The sequence below is a fragment of the Equus asinus genome, chromosome 9 (assembly GCF_041296235.1).
Source record: "Equus asinus isolate D_3611 breed Donkey chromosome 9, EquAss-T2T_v2, whole genome shotgun sequence".
NCBI classification, from domain to species: Eukaryota; Metazoa; Chordata; class Mammalia; order Perissodactyla; family Equidae; genus Equus; species Equus asinus.
The window spans coordinates 59,513,308-59,533,364 of NC_091798.1; the positions used below are offsets into that span (position 1 = coordinate 59,513,308).

Consider the following 20,057-nt stretch of genomic DNA (forward strand, 5'->3'; position numbering starts at 1 on the left):
TGTGCCTATAGATTTGCCTATTCTGGAAACAATATATATTTTAAACAGATCTCTAATGCACACCAATATTTAAGGAATGGGCTTCAAAAAAGTAAAGTTTTGCAAACATAGAAACTGAGGAATGCCTTGAGAGGTAGGATAAAAACTAGAAAAGTGCTATCATGGACCCTAAAGAAAAAACAGTTTTAAGAAGGAAAGAGTGATTCAAGTGTCAAAGGCTCCCAAGAACCAACTGAGACGAGGACTAAGTTTTTATTTGAGATTCAATGAAAAGGAGAATGTTACTGACATTGGCATAAGTATTTTTGTGGATTGGTGAAGAGAAGCCAACTCCACTTGATTACAGGGGTGAGTACAAAGTGAGGAAGTCACATGAATGTAGACCAGGGCTTAGTAAACTATAGGCCTAGGCCAAATCTGGCTTACTGTCAGTTTTTGTAAATAAAGGTTTATTGGAACACAGTCACACTCATTTGTTTATGTATTATCTATGGCTGCTTTTGTGTTACAACACCAGAGTTGTATGGCCTGCAAGCTTAAAATATTTACTATTTGGCTCTTTGCAGAAATAAGTTTGCCAACCCTTATTGTAAACAAATGTCTCAAATTATTAGTTCTAGTTACCAAAAGTGAGCTAATAAGCATCCATATTCCACATTATGTTCACTATTGTCAGTTGAAAATGACCTGCTGTTTATAGATAAGTGGAAGTAAGTAAAATCAGCTGTATTGAATACAGTGTAATTACTCATCTCACGGTTGAAATTCCAGGTCCTCTTCACTACCATTTGCTGTTTTATAGGAAAGGCTGGTGAGAGCTGCAGAGGCTGTTAGATCATATCTTTGGAATAAATAGAATGCATCGCTTAGCTCATATTTCTATAAATTTTCAAACATTAGTAAAGTCTTATATCACGCAAGTTTCTTCGAGAATACAAAGATGATTTTAAAATTGATATTTTAAAAAAGTAAATTTTGCCTCAAGTTTGCCAAATCCTTTCTAGTTTATTAATAATTGCTTTTCTGAATGATTAGTTCCAAGTATTTTATTTTAATGATATATATTCATATGAAGTCCATAAAAAATTTGTTTGTCAATTTTTAAACTTCAGTTTATCTACATAAAGAAGCCAAAGGTTTGAATCATAAGCATTAAAACTGGGTTGTTCAGCTTTTGCTTGTTGTATGTGGTCTTTGCCTGGAATGACTCATAACAAAATAAAGCTACACAATTTGGTTTAACGTTTTGTATCTGTTGATGATTAGAGAGGCTAAACGCCTCTCTAGTCTAGTCATTAATATTAATGAGTTCTGTGACCTAGGCCAAGTTAATAAAACAAACCTTTAAATATCCTATTAAGAAGTTCTCAATAATAATTTTGAACTTGGAATTGCTTTATAGAGTTTTTTTATAATGCTGGAAAATAAACAAGGGTTTCAAAGGCATTTCCCATCTTGGATGGGAAAAAAATAACAGAATCGTGAGAGTATCTATTAAACATCACTTTTTGATTACAGGTCACATAGGGCTGCTTCAAAATCACAGATTAATGGAACAGGGAATTAAGACATACGTTATTCCACAGATGACTGGAATACAATATGAGAACAGGTTAAATCTGTTTAACTCCAAGGTGATTATAAATAAATTTTACTTTCAAGTCAGATCTGAGGTAACAAATAGAAAATTGTTAAGGTTGGTGGGATTTACTGAAATAGATGTGAAAAAATCACTCATTTGCGTCATGGAGTTGGAAAAGGTCAATCATTTTGTAAAAATATAGAATGTATGCAGCAATATTATTTAAGGTGGGGTGAAATAATGGCTTAAGGGTCTCTCTTTTAGGCTTTTTGAAGAGACTGGCTTAAATAATAACTTGCAGAAACTTGTAGAAGCCACCAAGGACCATGTTGCAAATGAGAACTCTGCCAAATAGACACAGGCTCCTTCTAGATGGGCCAGACTAACTGGAAAGCAGAGCTAACTGACACCCTTCTTAAAAGAGGATCTTCCACATGGGTGGCTTAGGGGTAATAACCATGTTGTTGGTCATGCTCTCAGTTTGGTCTTGGTTTGGAATGTTAACCTAGTTCATGGAGAGTGCTTATATTTATGCAGTCAGAACTAGATTTAAGATGGGTTCTAAACTATTCAAAATGTATGCAGCAGGATTGGTAATACACCCTAACTTTCATTTGGGAATGCTTAGGGCAAAGATTATATAAAGCAGCAGCATCCCTTCCCCTTTCCTTCCTATTCCCCATGGCATCACCTGGACTAAGCACTCATTTCTCAAAAATTAGAAGGCTGATTTTGCTTAAATCCCTTTTCTTCAGCCTCATCACTCCCTAGATCATTGTAAATACAGATGCCAAAATCAGTTTTTTAAAGTGCCACTTTCATCAGGTTGCTCTTCTACTAAAAATAGTCAATATCTCTCCCTTTACCAACAGTTAGAGTTTCACCTCTTTTGCTTAGAAGTCAAAGCTTTCCATAAACTGGTCCCAGCCTACTTTTTTCCTTTTTAAATTATGAAATATTTAAAATATTAAAATTACAGGGACTAATATAACAGATATTCATGTAACCCAACACCCAGATATGATTCATATTAACATTATGCCTTTAAAGAGAGCAAATAAGGAAAACAGTTAAAGTCTGCCACCACTTGTCTCATTTCCTTCCCTTTAGTAGAAGGATAAAGACTTACTAGAAAGAAAAATACAAAGTAGGAAATGAGAGACAATGAACAAAACACTTAAAAATACAATTCCTAACTACGCCAAGATTAGAAAAACGATTTTTTTAAATGCTACCCATTTATTAATCTTAGATTAGAAAGTTGAAAATAAGTAAGAAAGTAACAATAAAATGGCAATTAATACCTCTTTTACCTTCATTTCAAATTTGTGATAGCAGTGAAATTAGACTTAGTCTTTGGAGATGGGATTTGACCATGCAGAAATGGGGTAAAGAATATTCACTAATTCTCCCACCTCCATGCCCTGTTCCTCTAACAAAACATAGAAAACTAAGGCTGGCAAGGCATTGATTAGAAGGGGTGGAAGCCAATTATCTCCTTTAATAACGTATACGTATGCAAACCAAGATGGCTTACAATCTAAAAAACCAAAATAATTGGCAAAAATCATTTCTCGGTACAAAAATCATTTCTCGCTACATTCACGGAAAGTTGGGAGGGAGGTGCTTAGGAAGAGGCTAAAATATTTGAAAAGAATTGGTGTAATATTTAGATGGTGTTTTAAGAAAACGATAAGGGATAACTCTAAAATTAAAAATATACAATTTATTATATAAAAATCATGAAAAGTAAAATGAAAATGCTTGAAAAAAGATACCAAGCAAAAATATGGTTCTGACTAATCCTATTTTTTCTAACTTGAACTAAGTCAGATTTTTAATTTTATTTATTGCCTGACATCCAAAGGTCAATATAACCTATGAAGTAAAATCTGAAAGTCATAAGGAGAAACCACAGTCCGCATAATAATCTCAGCATAACTTGGTTCACAAATTGGGTTAGGAAATCACAGGTTTGGTGGGTAGCCCAAGATTTTTCCAAGTGTATCAGGTTCCCCCTGACAGGCTTGACAGGAAATCTTTCCTCCAGAAATACTATGTTCAGAGAATACTATTTCAGTATTTTGAAATAAGGTACACACATGTAACCATTCACATGACAGTAAAAATGAAATTATGTTGTGTCTTTAACATCTAAAGTGTGTTTAATATAAAGATAATAGTGTGCCTTAAATATTGTCAGGTTATGGAAAGACATTGAAAGAGTGTAATAGGAGTAGTTCTTTAGAAGGTAGGTTTATTTCTGTAGCATCAACTCAGACCTATTAGTTCAGCTGCAGATAATCTCTTCTAAGATCAGATGCAAAAAAACATTAAAATCTGTAAAATATTTTATACACCTTTATAAGAAAGAGATGTTAATCCTTAGCACCTTGGCCAGATTCCAGTTTGGATAATCCCCTTCCACTGAAATATTCTACAGTTAAAAAAGAAAAATGTAACAATTCAATTTTTTAATAATTTATAATTTGGATCTATAAATCACTAATACCTCAAAAAATTATGTGAAGTTTCCAATTTTAAATGAAAATATATGCATTATATTCAAGGATCCGTGTAAGCACAAAGATTTTTCTTTTCCATATATTCAAATTAACTTTGGCCACCCTAGTTTTCATTTAGTGACAGAGTAAAATATTTTTTAAATATTTGATGTAATTCCTAAATATGCTCTCTATCCAAGTTTTAAAAAGTCTCAGGGCCACTCTTCTTTTTATCCTTCAATCCATCCAACTCTGATCATGGACTTCTTTTTCTAGAGTTTAGACCCTTCGAAGATTCTTCATTCTGGCAGAAATTCAAATTCCCCAGGTTGCCACCTCAACCCTTCCTCAGTTCAAGTTGAATTATCTTCTCCCTATGACCTCTCCAAAGATGCTATACAAATTTGCTAATTACTACCCTTGAACACTTCTTTATTTTCTCAAAACAATGCCCTTGTTCCCACTGCCCCTTTCAATGAGAATCTACTCCTCTAATCTCCACACAGCAAAATCCTGCCATTTTTTCAAGGGTCAGCTGACACACTTCGCCCATGAGGCCCTCCCCCATCTCCCAACAGAAATGTTTCTCTCCTTCTGAGCTCTAATATCTTCCATATTGAGGCAGTAGTCCCCCACCTATTACATTCTACCTTGTACTTCATTTTTTCCCTGAATATATCATCACTTTTCCAGTAGGATGAAAGCTTCCTAAGTAGAATCTTATCTTCATTTTAGTATAGCACAATGGTTAAGTGTGTGACCTCTGATGTCAAACCGATTGTATTTTAAACCACTCTTCCTAAGTCACTGTCTTGATCAAATTATGAAATTTGAAATGTTCTCTGCCTCAGTTTCCTCATTTATCACACGGGATAATAACAGCACCTACCTGACAGGGATATGAGGATTAAAAATGTATTAGAGGTAGAAACACTTAGGCCAGTGGCCTGGTCCGGTATTCAGTAAGTGATCAATGATCACAAGTGTTGGCAATCTTCATCAGGATGATCATCATTTTTTATGCTCCATATGTACCTAACCCAGGGCCTTGAATACAACAAATGTTTAATAAATACTTGCTAAGTTTAATAGAATTTTTTTGGCTTTTCAAACTGAATGGAAAATAAAGCCAAATGGAAAATACTGAGTAGGGAAAACTGAAACCAAAATTCTCTCAAATGTAACATTTCAAAGAATCAATAAGTAGATAAACAATTAAATACAGAGAGTTATGTAAATGTTGTACAAATAAATTACTTTGTGGAAAGAGTGTAACATCACTGCTTGGATATAACCAATCAGAATTGTACAGTTACATTCTGAAGGCTATTTTTATACCTATAGGTTGTCTGAGAGGACCCTTACATATATAATAAAGTTTGATTTCAATAGTATTATCAGTATTGCAGGAAAAATTCTGACTTTCAGGGAGAGTGAAAAAAATAGACAGTATGAGAACATTATGTTCTAGACAGAATGCATGTGGAAGGCTGGTTTCCTTTCCCACATGGCATTGCTTCATATTGAAATTGCATCTTCCAGCTATTTTTAGATGTAATGTCTCGAATATAGACCACCAAATAATGCAAAACTATGTTACTGTTTTGTGAAAGAGACAAAATGTCTCTAACATTTCTCCCTTCAGCACTTTTTTTTTTCTTCTTCTTCTCTCTAAAGGCCCCAAGTACATAGTTGTATATGCTAGTTGTAGGTCCTTCTGGGTGTGCTATATGGGATACCGCCTCAGCATGGCTTGATGAGTGGTGCCATGCCCGAGCCCAGGATCTGAACTGGCGAAATCCCGGGCCGCTGAAGCGCAGCCCGCGAACTTAACCACTTGGCCCTGGGGCCAGCCCCCAAAATGTCTTTAACAGAATGAATCCATGAAGTTTGTTTTCACTGATGACCTAATCCAGAGAGTAAGCCATAATATTAATATCAGAAATACTTTCACTACTCTTTTTCACAAACATGAAAACAAAATGAAAAGCCAACTGCTCTGACTATAGTGAGTATCTGAGATTTTCAGGACATGAACTCATGGTATGCACTATATGTCATTTACATAGTATAGACTTGCTTTAAAGAAGTAAATATTATTTTTAATGGCAAGGCAAATAAATCAAATGATGTGTTAGACTAAAAGAGCCGACTACATTTTGCATTTAGATGACATCTATCTTTCAAGGAGCTCAAGGCATTTTGCAAAATCTGACAGAAACAGTATCTCTCTCCATTAAGCTCTGAACTAGGAAAAATATATGCTAAGAAAGGCAAACGAGAAATTAGCAAGATGATGCAGGGCTTTGACCCAACAGTCACAAAGGAGATCAAAATGCCAGCTCTGTTATGTCAACAGGTGGGCCTCAAAACTACAGGCTTCTATTTTCAAATTAAGCCTTGATTTGTCTTTTACATGGCATTATAGTTAATGTCCTCTTGTCTTTTGATAAAAGAGGAGACTGAGAGTTGTAGAAAATCAAATCTTTGCATGCTAAGTGCTAGGGTGGAGGTAACAGTAATGTGAGGTGCTGTGAAATGAATTGTAAAATGACAGAACTAGATTTTAGTGAAGGCATGTCCTGAATAGCTGAACTTTCACGAAGCAATAATTTCTGTAACTACTGAAGCGAATGAACTAGAATATTAAACAGTATTATGACTTCATACATACATTCAAAATTTGATCTGAATTACAGTTGAATCAATCTGCAAAACAGAATCCTCCTTCTTCCCCCCAGCACCACGTGGATTCATCTAAGGAAAACGTAACCCCGAGAAAGCAGAGCCAGGTGGATCCCACATGGCAAGAGGCAGCTGGGACCTCGAAGAGTCTGACTTGATTTAGTAGCCACACTGTTAGTTGAAGAATCTGAAGCCCTGGCATTTCAAACAGCAGGGTAGAGGCTCACACTCTGGACCACGCCCAGCTCTCTCTAACTCTTGCTCTTCCCAGGAAATATGGTTTACAGCAATTCAAATACATCTAAGTGTTTAACACATTTAACAAAAAAGTCCTCGAAGAGCAAAATACGAACTCTTCATTTTCTAAAACGTACGTGTGTACAAATAAAAACTTGCTTATGTATTAGTGAAGAACTTCTATAAAGCCAGAGAAATTTTTAGTCATGACAACCAAATATCAAACCTCATTTCAAGTTTTTTCCTTTGCTAGAATAACTGTTTCTATTAAAGTGACTAAAAAGACAATTTCCAAAGCACTGTTTTCAAATTTTATATCATTTTTAAAAAGTAAACAATGGTGCCTGATAATACATGACCATTTTTAAATGCAAGCTTGTAAAATATCTGACATTCAAATACTGCCAAATATTGTACAAATGAGCCTAACTTGTGCCTCACATTTTTTAGAAATGAGTATTGAAGTTCTAAAATATTATTTTCGTTTTGCTGGTAGGAAATGTATAGAACAAAATGCATAGGCATTTTACCTTTAGCTTACCTCACAGTAAGAAACTTGGGAATGCACAGACTAGGTCTTGACAACCAATACTTAGACAAGAATCCATTTTAGAATGAGTAGAGTTATACATTTGCAAATAATTAACATTAAAAAAATTGGCCCTAAATTCAGTCTTCAAGAAAATCGTATTAACTGCTAATGGTGAAATCCAGACATTATAATGTCTTGTTATAGTATTGGCAATTAAGAAACTGAAGAATTATGGACAAAATAAAAACACATAATGTATGTCACCTCTAAATCCTCTTAGGTCTAACTCTGAACCTTGTAATGATTATTCCCCCTTAAATTTAATTTCAAAGGATGGCAACACGAAATTTGTCCATAACATATATTAAACTCCTACTTCATTGAAAACTACATTAACTGATACTAGGATAGTTTTGAAGGGTGTAGAAATTTTTAACACAATAGGTAAGTGTGGGCCAAATGAAAATATAAAAATCCTAGACTCAGAAAAAGATGGGAGGGAACACTGATTAGAAAAGCACTATAGCATCTCAAAGTTAAAATTACTGGCTTTTGAGTCAGATTGCCTGTGTTTGAATCCTGATTCCACCACTTGCTAGTTGTGTGCCTTCACACAAGTAATTAATCTCTCTGTGCCTTACTTTCCTTATCTGTGACTAGGAATAACAACAGTAACTTATTTCGGGGTTGTAGTGAAGATCATATAACACGTAAAGTGCTTGAAATAGTGAATGACACAAAGTAAGTGCTCAATAAATATTAGCGAATATTATTATACAACTAAGGGAAAAAGAATACTTCTGAAGCCAAAACACTAAGAAGGCTGGTCAGTAATACCCGAGGTTGACGAGAGATCTAGAAGAGGCACAACAGGAGACTGAGCCTGCTGGTAAATTTTAAACAAGAACAACTTAAGTTGATAAGTGAAGACAGAAGTCAGAAACTAAAAATTAGTGCTGGTTGATAGGAATAATGAAGCCAGAGATCCATACACATGCAAAAGGCTGCAAAATAAAAATGATAAAATGGATGAAAAGAAAGAAGAGGCAAGAATCAAGTGTTTTGGTCAATAATAACCCGAAAGATGTCAAATAAATGCACTGAAATGAAAACTTCTAATCATGGTAACGTATTTTTTGAAATACCCAGCTACAGGCTGTACTGATCAATTTTATAAAAAAGCTTTACTAAAAGATATGATAAGAATACACATCAACATCACTTGAACCTTACTAAAAAGATAAAAACAAAATAAGAGCATCATCCCCTCAACAAGAAAATCCTCCAAATACTTAGAGAAGAACCATTGTACCTAGTATTACTCACAAGCAAGATGAGTAAAATCTTAAAAGGAAATAGTGATTGTCTCATCAAGATTTTCAGATCCAGTATCTCCATGGGTACACCTCTGATTTCCGATTGCATCCAGCTTTTCTGTTCAATAAACAGTTTTGAACATTATAATCAAATTCTTTTTAATGAAAACTAGTCATATTGGCAAATTAGGTAGTACTGAGAAATGTAATTCATTATGGTAGTTTTCTTTTTAAGTACATTTTTAATCAGTTTTGGATGTAGGTGCACTTTTGAAAGAAAAGCAACAAATTTCTATGGCCTACTGATATCTCTAAAGTAGAAACTGGTTTTGCTAGAAAAAAGTGAAAGACAAAAATGAAATAAAATTTTGTTTAAGTCTCCATGAGGCAGTCTATGTACAAAAGCAATTGTAACCGATTTGTTAATAATTTCTAACTTTCACAAAGAGTACGTTTCACATTTTCCTATTTTTGAATAGTTCAATGAAAAAACATATAATATTTATATCATAAATAAACCAGAATTATGTAAACTAAAGTATTTCCTTATTCCCTTCTAAACACCTATTTGCAAACTTTGTTTCAAAGTAAAATTATGAAAATATGACAAATTCAAGCCTGGGGTCTAATTTTAAATTGTATTCATTTTCCAAAAACGCAATTAATTAAAATGAGGTTATAAACAAATCAATTTGTCCATTTCAGCAGACAGTTAATTTATTTGATCAGATTGGCTACTGCTCTGCATGACTATTAATATGATACCTGATTTTCTCTTTTTACTGAATCTTAACTAGAACAAGACAGTGAAGTTCTTTTATAATCCCCATTAAAATAATAAAAGTTTACCCCTTTTAATAAGTAAATAGTGAACAAGTTAATAATCAGTAATTTAAACTTTACCAATCAAAATGCTGATATGCCAGGCTACTTTGAAATAACATGCCTACTTAATAAAGTACTAAATACTTAGTATTGAATATATCAAAACAATCCATTTTTTATCATAAAATAAAAATACCATTTAAGCAAGTTCTTCTCAAACAGATGACTAACAAGAAACATTGCCCAGGAAATTTTTCCAAAGTCCACAGTTTTAATTTGTTTTCTTGAGGGGAAAACATGAACTCATGAATAAGGTTGATGCTACATAAATGGCTCTTATAAACTCATTAAGCACTGTAATCATTCAGCACATTTTCCTCCTTTGAAAATATGTTGATAAGCCTCCATTAAATAGTTTCATCATCTTTTTAGTTTTTCTTTACTTCAAAATCTGTACTTTTACCTTTTACTTTAAGAGAAGATGGATCATGATGGCAAATGAGGACACATTTACCTCTTGCTTTTTCCTTTAAATTCCACATACAATATATTTTTAAAAAGAAGAAACATTCATAGTGCAGGAAAATAAGAAAAATACTGTTGCAGACGAGAAAATTTTAGGAAGTTCTATAAACTAAAAATCAGATGTGATTTGATTCAAGGAAAAAAATCAAATCAGAGAAAACTGAAGCTAAAACAAGCAAAGGAGAAGCTACTGTCGAGGGTGAGAGAAACACAAAGCTCATGGTCAACAAATAACAAAAGCAGGAGTATATTTTCTCAAATGTAACTTCTGACTGTGGAGGGTCCCAGAGTGGCCAATGGGATTAAAGGAACAGAATAAAGTCACAGGTAATTTATGGGAAGGGATTCTCAAACCCAGATGACAAACTCCTGCCCCAAGGAACGTTCTGCCCAGCCATGCCCCCTCCTATTGCCCTGCACTTATCGGATGAAGGCTTCTGTAATAAGAATCTTAGTACCCCAAGATACAAAGAGGGATGGATTCTCATTTGGGCTGAGGAGTAAATATTCTCTAGCCACCAAAACTGCTCCATCTAGGCTTTCAGCTATACATACTAACAACCAACCAAGAATCACCAACCATTTGAGGAAAACTTAGCAAGAAAGTCATCAAATTTAAACAGAAGTGATAACAGAGTAAAAGAAACAGAAGAAAACTTTAAATATAATTGATATTCTCAGTGAGATGAAAAGATTGCACATCATAAAAAACAAAAAAAACCCAGGCTATTTTGAAAAAGAGTTCTACAAAATAAATATGATTGATTAAAATGACAAAACAAAGCCTAAAAAATGGACTGGAAATTTAAAGGACCCAGCTAAAGACCAAATTATTGCACCAGACAATAAAGACAAGCGATTCTCCAAAACCTACTGCAAAATGAGAAAAACATAAAGTAAGAGAAACGGAAGGTAGATTTAGAAGCTCCAGCAGCTACCTAACAGAAGGATAAAACAGAACTGGGTGAAAAAGGAATCATAGAAACAAAAGAAGAGAATTTCTCTTAGCTAAAGACACATTCAGGCTTTTGGACAAAAGGCGGTGGAGGGACCTTAAGCAGCACACTATTTACAAAAACAGACACTATTACATCCTAGTGATATCCATCAGAATTGCATGCATACGAATTTCAAAATCTTCTGGGGTGCAGAGGGGGAACAGACAGAGGGAGGGAGGGAAACAGGTTCTCTACAAAGGTATGAAAATCCTATTGATATCAAAGTTCTTTTTAGCAAAATCAGATAATAGAATTCAACAGAACAGTGTTTTCGAAATTGTAAGGTAAAATTATTTAAATGTAGAATTCTGTTAAGTCTAATTAGCAATCAAGTGAGAGATTAAACACATATTTTCAGTCATGCAAAGACAGACTAGCATAACATCTTCAGATACAATCTAAAAGACTAAAGGACCAATTCTAGTAAAACAAACAAACAAAAATCAATTCAGAGTGAGGAAGTTTGAAATAAAAGAAATTGTGGTGTCCAAAAAGGAGTAAACTAAATTTAAATAATTATTGACGCATAATGTTAAAAAGAAATAACAATCTAAAATTAAAGTATAAAACCATTTTAGAATGACTATCAGGGAGAAAGAATTAGATATATACTAAAAATTCTAGACATTGTTAGAAAAGAATACCAACACTCAGTAAGAGAAAAACTTTTGGATGTCCTCAAAATATCCCTTTTATTCAGTTATACAAAGAGATGCGTGATAATGGAAAAAAGATTCAATTTCTGTGCCTTTAGATTTCATATGAGTTTGCTTTTCTCCAGATATACCCATAGCTGTACATCAATAAATCTTTACTGGTATGTAAACATCAGCATTATGCTGTTCCTGGAGCTGCTGAACCCTCTTTAAAACTTGACAAAAATGATTATATATAGCCTTTAATGTCCCATTTGGAATGGAACCAAATAATGAAATCAAGTATATGAAATTGTGACTGAGAAAGCTTCAGTACTAATTTTCGGAAAATTACTTCTTCCAAAAGTCAGATGACTACAGAATCTTTATCTTGGAGTTACATTACACAAAAGCAGTCTATAAATGAGTCTCTTCAAATTATCTATTGCTAATATTCCAATTAAAATTGACCTGAACACACCACAGTAGTCTTTATTTAGTAAATAAGTTTGATGTCTTATTTTTCTTTCTGAGAAATTTACCTAACTTTGAAAAGAACTGGTATTTACAAAAAAGAACAAACAGTCCTAAACTAGCACCATGATTTCAGGTAAAGAGTGCACTGCTAAGAAGGCTCTTGGAAATTAATTTTGAAAGTCTAAACGAACCTTCAATTTACAAGGTACTCATTAAGAGCAAACCAAGTGTCAAAAGCTGTTTTGTCTTGTCTTGCTAAAATGCCCTCCTGTGCATTTTTCTTTCATAAATTTCAGATAAAAATACATAAATGTTTCCATAGCACAAGGTATCTGGAAATAGGTAATACAGAAGTTTAAAATATTAAGTAGAAGAAAAACAAGAGAAGTCTATCCTTCTACTCAGTAGACAACAACAAGCTATATATTTAAAATATCTACAAAGGGTCTTTGCAAAATCTAGAAGACGTATTTGTATTTTATTTCAAATGTCAAAGTGAGACAAAGGGAAAAAAAAATCTGTGGCTTCTTGAAACATAAATCCAACATAAGACCATTAATCAAGACTCTTCAGGTCTCAACTGTCATATGGGTGCATGGGAATGGTACTTTCTGTGGCACCCAAAGTACAAAACAGAAAAGTCTATTACAGATTAAAACCAATACCCAAATTATACTTCAGCATAATCATGTCCACGCTTACTGACCTTTAGGAACAGGTATAATAATATTCTTCAAATACTCAGTAACTCCAAAATGAACAGAAGTTGGAAACTTTACCACTTGAAGTTTCCACTAGTCTCCAAGGTCAAAATCATTCAGTGATACAAGATCATTTTGGACTTTACAACAGTATAGTTAACTTTCATTACATTTTAGATTCTTTTCTTCTGATCATATATCCATCCAGAAGCCAGGCACAGCATTTTAATAAAGTAAAATATTATGAACTTGCCACCCATGGGATATTTTTCAAATGCTTTTGGAAATTTTTATAGAAGCTAATTTCAGTCATGCATAGTTGGGATAATTTATTTAGCTGAGAATGAATGCCAAAATAGTTCAATATGCATATCCATGAAAATTTAAGGAAATGAGAAAAATTAAAATTGGGTCTAACTGCAATGTTTCTGAACACTAAAACTCAATTCACATTACTAAATGTTTTAAAGACAAGAAGTATGTTCTCTTCCACTTAATAAGATCAACATTTCTCAATGTTTTAATAAAGTTTTCTATATGGCTTACAGGCAAAAAAGATACAACTCAAGAGACTAAATAAATCTGAATTTGCAGTTAGCACATAAGTACACTATTAAATATCAGTGTTAGCTTATGCTATCATTAAATCCAAACTAAGATTATGAAATGTAAGAAGTATCTAATTGTTGCTAAATCATATCTCACCAATGTTTTAGCAAATGAAAACATCTTCAGAGGAAAATGAAGTTTCTGGTAGATTCCTAAGACTGGGCTACCAAAAGTGAAGTACTCTTGAAAATAGTCTGCTTCAATTTGTGAAAAATCTCTACAATGCGGAATAAATACTCAATGAACAATTAAATCGAGGATAAGAACATAATAGAAAATTAAGCATTTGTAATGAGGTGAGGGCTTCAGAAACAATGGACAAGCATAATAACGACAATAGGTTTCACCTGTCTTCTTGCCCGCTTGGTAGCATTAACTAGGAGCTCTGTGTACATGGGAATACCTGGACACAGGCAGCCTTCACTTTAGGCAGGAGCTGTAGTGAGCAGGTAGGAAGCCATCTGTTGGGGTGCAACCCCTTAAAGGCCAGAAAAATGCAGGTTTATTTGTGGAGTGGCAAGATGCACTATAGAAACCTTACCCCCACCATATGGTTTATTCCCTTTCTCCTGAGCTCTGGTTTCTAGCCAGGAGATACGGAAGTGAGGTAGGGGAGCCAATTGTTCTGGTTACTTGTACAGCCCTTCGATTAATACTCCTGTTTTCAGCTCTACATCTTCTTCCTGCCCTTCTTCATATTTGTAGATTCTCAGCCCAGAGGCTCTTTCAGGTTCATGCAGACTGATGGGTTTCCTCTCACCTCCCCTGCAGCCTCCTCACAGCTTGTTTCATCAGTCAACTCACTCCCATCTTTCCTTCTCACAGTAATTCCTTGAACACTTACAAGAACTAGTGACTCTTTCTAATTTTCTTTGATGCACGGATCTATTTCTTTATGTGCTTCTATTTTAGTGAGGTCTCAGAAGGGACAAGAAGTCAACGTGTATGCTCAGGCCTCCATTTTATGCCAAGTGGATGACTTTTTAAAATTTTTAACCAGACTACTTCCATCTAGTGCCTATAATTGTGTATAAAACTCTTGTCTGCTAACTTGTAGAACAGCTAACCTTTCTAAGATCTAAACAAATTCAAAGACTCCACGGCACTTCAATTTAATCTAAATTGTTTATGGATAGGAAATCAGCAGTTATTTTCATACTTAAAAGGATAACAAATTACTATTACTATAGTCAGTGCTTAATTAAGAAAACTTATCCATCTGGTGAATCTCAAAAAGATTCAATTTCTGTTTCAAGTTCAAAAGTTTCCTTACAAACTAAAAGATAAATGTATTTTTTCCAGTTATCTCAGCAATTGAATAACTACCAATTAGCTGCAAGATAATGAAAACTAGATGTTTAAAAGTAAAAATTTTGCTTTTTTTCCCCCAAAGAAGGCAAGGAACAAAAACAATCAACTATAATAGTAGATGAAAGTTTGGGAAAATATAAACTATTGTTACTCATAAAATGATAGTAGATGAAAGTTTGGGAAAATATAAACTATTGTTACTCATAAAATCAAATTGTAAAAAACAACAATAATATAATCCTTAAAAATTCTGGAAACAGACATTAACTTTATGACAAACATACCACTGAATAAGAAATATGATTATTAAGTGACTTATGTAAATCACAATTAATAGAATCATTATGCTGATCATTACTTAACTGCCATTGTCTTATTGTCGGTTCATAGAATCAGATGTGGAACTGATCTCTAGCCAAGAATTCCCAAAGAAACAGAAATATAACAAGAAGCACAAGTCATATAAAGGCAGCTTAAAATCTGCAATGTATTATACACTCTATTTTTAAGATTTTAATTAGTTATAGAAAGATAAAAAAATTAAAAAAAATTACAAAATAGTATAGTTTATTTGATATAAACCCATAGAATGTCTCAGCCATGCTGGCATTATCTTTTAATATTTTAGACTTCAAGTTTTATGTAGTGGAGGAGGAAGGTGGAGGTGGGTGAAGAGAGGGGATAAACTGACCTCGACTGCCTCTTCTCATTTCTAAATTCTCTAGTCAATTTTATACTATCAATTCTTTATTTCTTAATACTTTCTTACCATAACAAGTAACAGTTACTTTTCATTTAATATCCTAGTAACTTCAAAATCTTACGTTAGACAAATGTGTTTAGAATTAAAATCCTACATTAAGACAAATGAGCACTAGAAAATTAGACTTTGTGGTTTGCTATGGCCAGGTCATTTGATTTATCCAGATGTTTGACAGATGAATGATCCAAATGCTAATCCACAATAACCATTGGAATAATGTTTGGGAACCTACATAACTTTTTTTTTTTTTTTTAAAGATTTTATTTTTTCCTTTTTCTCCCCAAAGCCCCCCAGTACATAGTTGTATATTCTTCGTTGTGGGTCCTTCTAGTTGTGGCATGTGGGACGCTCCCTCAGCGTGGTCTGATGAGCAGTGCCATGTCCACGCCCAGGATTCGAACCAACGAAACACTGGGCCGCCTGCAGCGGAGCGCGCGAACTCAACCACTCGGCCACGGGGCCAGCCCCAGGAAACCTACATAACTTTTGTCATAAAACAAAAAGAATTTTTCAATAAAAAATAAATACTTGCAATCTTTTATATATGTGAAATAGCCCTAACCACAGGAGTCCCAAATATACCAAAGTAAAGAGACTACGTGGTACAAATTTTGACTTTAAAGGAAGAATATTGCTGGTAACCATGCTTTGAAGTGAACTAGTAAAACAGTCTAATAAATATTCTTCTTTCACTAAAAACTAAAAATTGCTAAAGACAATATTATTGACATTTAACACAGCATAAAATTAAAATAATGAATTTGTACTATTTTTCGGTTTTATTTCGGTGTTGTTTTTAAGGATCAGTAAGAAAGTAAAGAAAAAGAAGATTATCTGCACAGCCAGGCCACAGTACTGTAGTTCTCAACTTTGGCGCTAACAGACGCAACAAGGACTTCTATTAAAAATGTTCTGTGCTCAGGGCCACTCCCAAAGAGTCTGTAAATCTTTAGGCCAGGGCAGATGCATTAAAAACAAAAGAATATTACACCAACAAAAACAAAACTGCATAGGCTACTCTGATGCCTAACTATCATCTCACACACCTAGCGTACACCAGCTTTGTTTTCTCACGTCTTTCTTTCCCTTTCCCAAGTCTTTGTTGTAAAAATCTTCATTCTTTCTCTGTCATCTAGTTTACTTCCCTAACTTTCACAGTATACTTTTTCTAATTATTACTCATAGGGCTGCCTTGCAGTTCATCGATACCGAAAGTGAAACTTTCCACGTTGCCCAAAAGCTACAATGAAGTCAAATTATGCATTCTAAAATTTTATTTAAGGGGAAGTCAAGGTCACAGAGGGATGATTCTTTAATGGATAGTCTGATGTGAGCACGTGGTAATACAGAGGATAAGGAGAAATATTCAGGTTTTGATCCTTTATGCATTTAAGAAAAGCAACACAGGACAACAAGCATGAGTTTCTGGTGAAAAGCATGTAGGTGAACTCAATGATACATCAGTTTATACCTGGCAGATTTCAGTACCCCAAGATATGTTGGTTTGGAACTCCGTAACCTGAGGGAAAAACTTTGATAATCTTTCAGTCAAGGTCAATCTCTTGGTGATAATGAAGTTGCAGGGATCTACTGTAGCGGTCTTGCGTGGTACCCCTCTTTTGGATTTAAATAGATTATGTGGTTTAGAAATGGTTAGATGTATTGTGGTTCAGTTTGAAATTCATGTGCCCAATCTCTGTCTTTTAGATTTTTGAACATTTTTGAAAATGCTTATAATGCTTTTCCAACAGACTTTATTTTACTTCAATAATTTCTAATTTCTTACTTATCCTGATTAGTATGCTCATATGAATATCATAATAGTAACTATTGGTCTTATGATACTAACATACACAATTTACTAACCTTCAGACTATGTAGACATGTTAATGAAATGTATTATATTTTATAAGTTGCCCTGAGTACAATAAATTTAAACTACCTCAGACTTTTGCCTTTGTCTTTCACTCTTTAGATCCAAACCTACAACTTTTTACTCTAGCTCAAATGCATTAAAATTGCATCTCATCAGAATTTATCTGATAACTGTGTAATCACCTTTGAAAACTAAGAGCTACACAGTGGAGGTTATTGGAAAACCAGAAGCTTAAATAATTCCAGGAAACTTATCTCCTTCTTGATTGTTTTGGAACTTAATTAATACTAAGATATCCTTTAAATTGTTCTTCTTTTGACCTTACCCTCACATACAGATTAAAGAAAAAGTTCATAGGATTTTATTTTTAAGGCAAGGGAAGACACTAACATTAAAAGGATAATAACTTAAGAGCCAGAAATAACCCCTATTTTCTGTTTTTTTTTTGTAAAGATTCCAAATTAAGCTGTCTAACATATGATCAGATTAGAAGGTCAAACAAAGAGACAAATCTGTTTGTTTTGAGCAGAGAGATTTCTTTTAAAATATGTCAATTCCTGCAGAAACAGATAATGTAAATGTGATCTTATTCCAAAACACCATTTGTAAATGGTCTAATTTGGAGACTGCTGATCCTACATACAAAAAGCTTTCTGAGAGGGAGAGAAAGAGATGGAGGACATTTATTGGGCTTGGCGACTAAAGTCATCATAAACCACAAACTTATGTATTGGAAAATAGAACAATTCTTTAAAGAAAAAGTTTTTACTCAGCTATTTAAAAAAAGGAAAAGAAAACTGAACAATTTTTTTTTCTTAATTTTTCATGGTTGGTTCAAGCCTTTTGACTATCGGAGCAAATCTTATAAAAATAAGAAAATCTTTAGACAAATATATAATGTAAGCTGTCTGATGAATCATTTGAAAATTTAAAGTCAATAAATAAAATGATTAAATATGCATTTTGGAAAAAAATCAAGTATTTGCTGAGTGTCTGTCATATGCCAAACTATGGTAGTTCCTAAATTACAGTATGTGAAAATTTGGGGAATAACTTCTGCGTTACAGAATATTTTCTCCAATTGATATCAAGTGAAAATTTCTAAATAAAAGCTTTCTGAGTGGACTAACAATGAGTTAAGTTTCCTACTTGACAGCTTAAATAATTTACTTGACAATATTACTTGATTCTAAAAAGACTGACATAAAGTGTGATGTCTATCAATCAGGAAATGCATAATATAATAGTGAGGTGTGAAAAAAGAAGATATATCTATTTAATTATTTTATATTTTCTGTTTTTTTTATGTAAAATGAGTATGCTGTACACCTATCATACACCTAAAGAGATTATATATATATATATAGAGGGTGCATATTACTAAGTTTTTATTGATAGCGTATATAATCAAGGAAAGCTGGAATAAAACAACAAAATTTTCCAACAATAACATTAGAGAATATTTCATGACATTAGAATGGAATTATTTCTTAAATACAGCCTGCAAAGTAGGAACCACGAAGGAAAAGATTACATTAAAATTAAAAATTTCTTTTCCTCAAAGATACCTTAAGACAGCTAAAAAGGAAGCCACAGAGTGGGAAAAGATAGTTTCAAAATATACAACCAACAAAGGGCTTGTATTGTAGAATATCTACAAATCAATATGAAAAACAGATAACTTGACAGATAACTGGATGAGAGTCTTGAAAAGGCACTTTATATAAGCAGATAACTAAATAGTGAACAAACATGTCAAAAGTGCTCAGCTCATTAATAATCACGGAAATGCAAACTTAAAGCTCAGTGTGATACTTTTCTATAAACTCACCAGAATGGTTGAAATTAAAAAAAACTGACAGAATTAAGTTTTGGAGAAGATGTGTAGCAACCACAATTCTCAGACACAGCTGATGGGAAGCAAATTGATATAGCCACTCTGGGAAACTTGATTATCTACTAAAATTGAATCCGTGATCTAGCAATTCATATCAAAGTACATAGTCAACAGAAATGCATGCACATGTACACCAATCACAGTACCAATTCAAATTTCCATCAATATGAAAAATGGTTAAATACATTGTGGTATGGTTACACACAGGAATACTATGCAGCCAGGAACACCAAGTATCACTACACAAAATATGGAGGGACGTCACACATGTAACGTTGAACAAAAGAACCCACAGGCAAAACAGTACATTCTGATTGATTCAACTTACACAAAGTTTATAAAACAGACAAAACTAATCCATCATATTAGAAAAGTTGGAAGAGTGGTTAACTTTGGGGAGCAGAGAAAGAGAAGTGGTTAGGAATCAGTAAGATGTTTTCTGGGGATGCAGATAACATTTTCTTTCTTTAGTGGGTGGTGGTTATACAGGTGTGTTCGTTTTTGTGATAACTCACTGAGCTGTATGTATGTTATATTCACTAAAAGATATGGAGAGCAAAGGCTACCTTTAGTAGCTTTAGTCT

General features: G+C 33.6%; 1 protein-coding gene across 2 annotated transcripts in view; it reads right to left on the reverse strand.

Moving 5' to 3' along the window:
* The window catches only part of COMMD10 (COMM domain containing 10), a 170,577-nt gene that overhangs the window by 16,589 nt on the left and 133,931 nt on the right, over positions 1 to 20,057 (reverse strand). The window contains exon 6 of one of the 2 annotated variants that reach the window (XM_044780132.2): positions 8,867 to 8,974. The exons of the other annotated variant lie outside the window; for it this stretch is intronic. Within the exon in view, the coding sequence (XP_044636067.1) occupies positions 8,867 to 8,974 (108 nt within the window). The remainder of the gene's footprint in view (positions 1 to 8,866; positions 8,975 to 20,057) is intronic. 2 annotated transcript variants of the gene reach the window in all.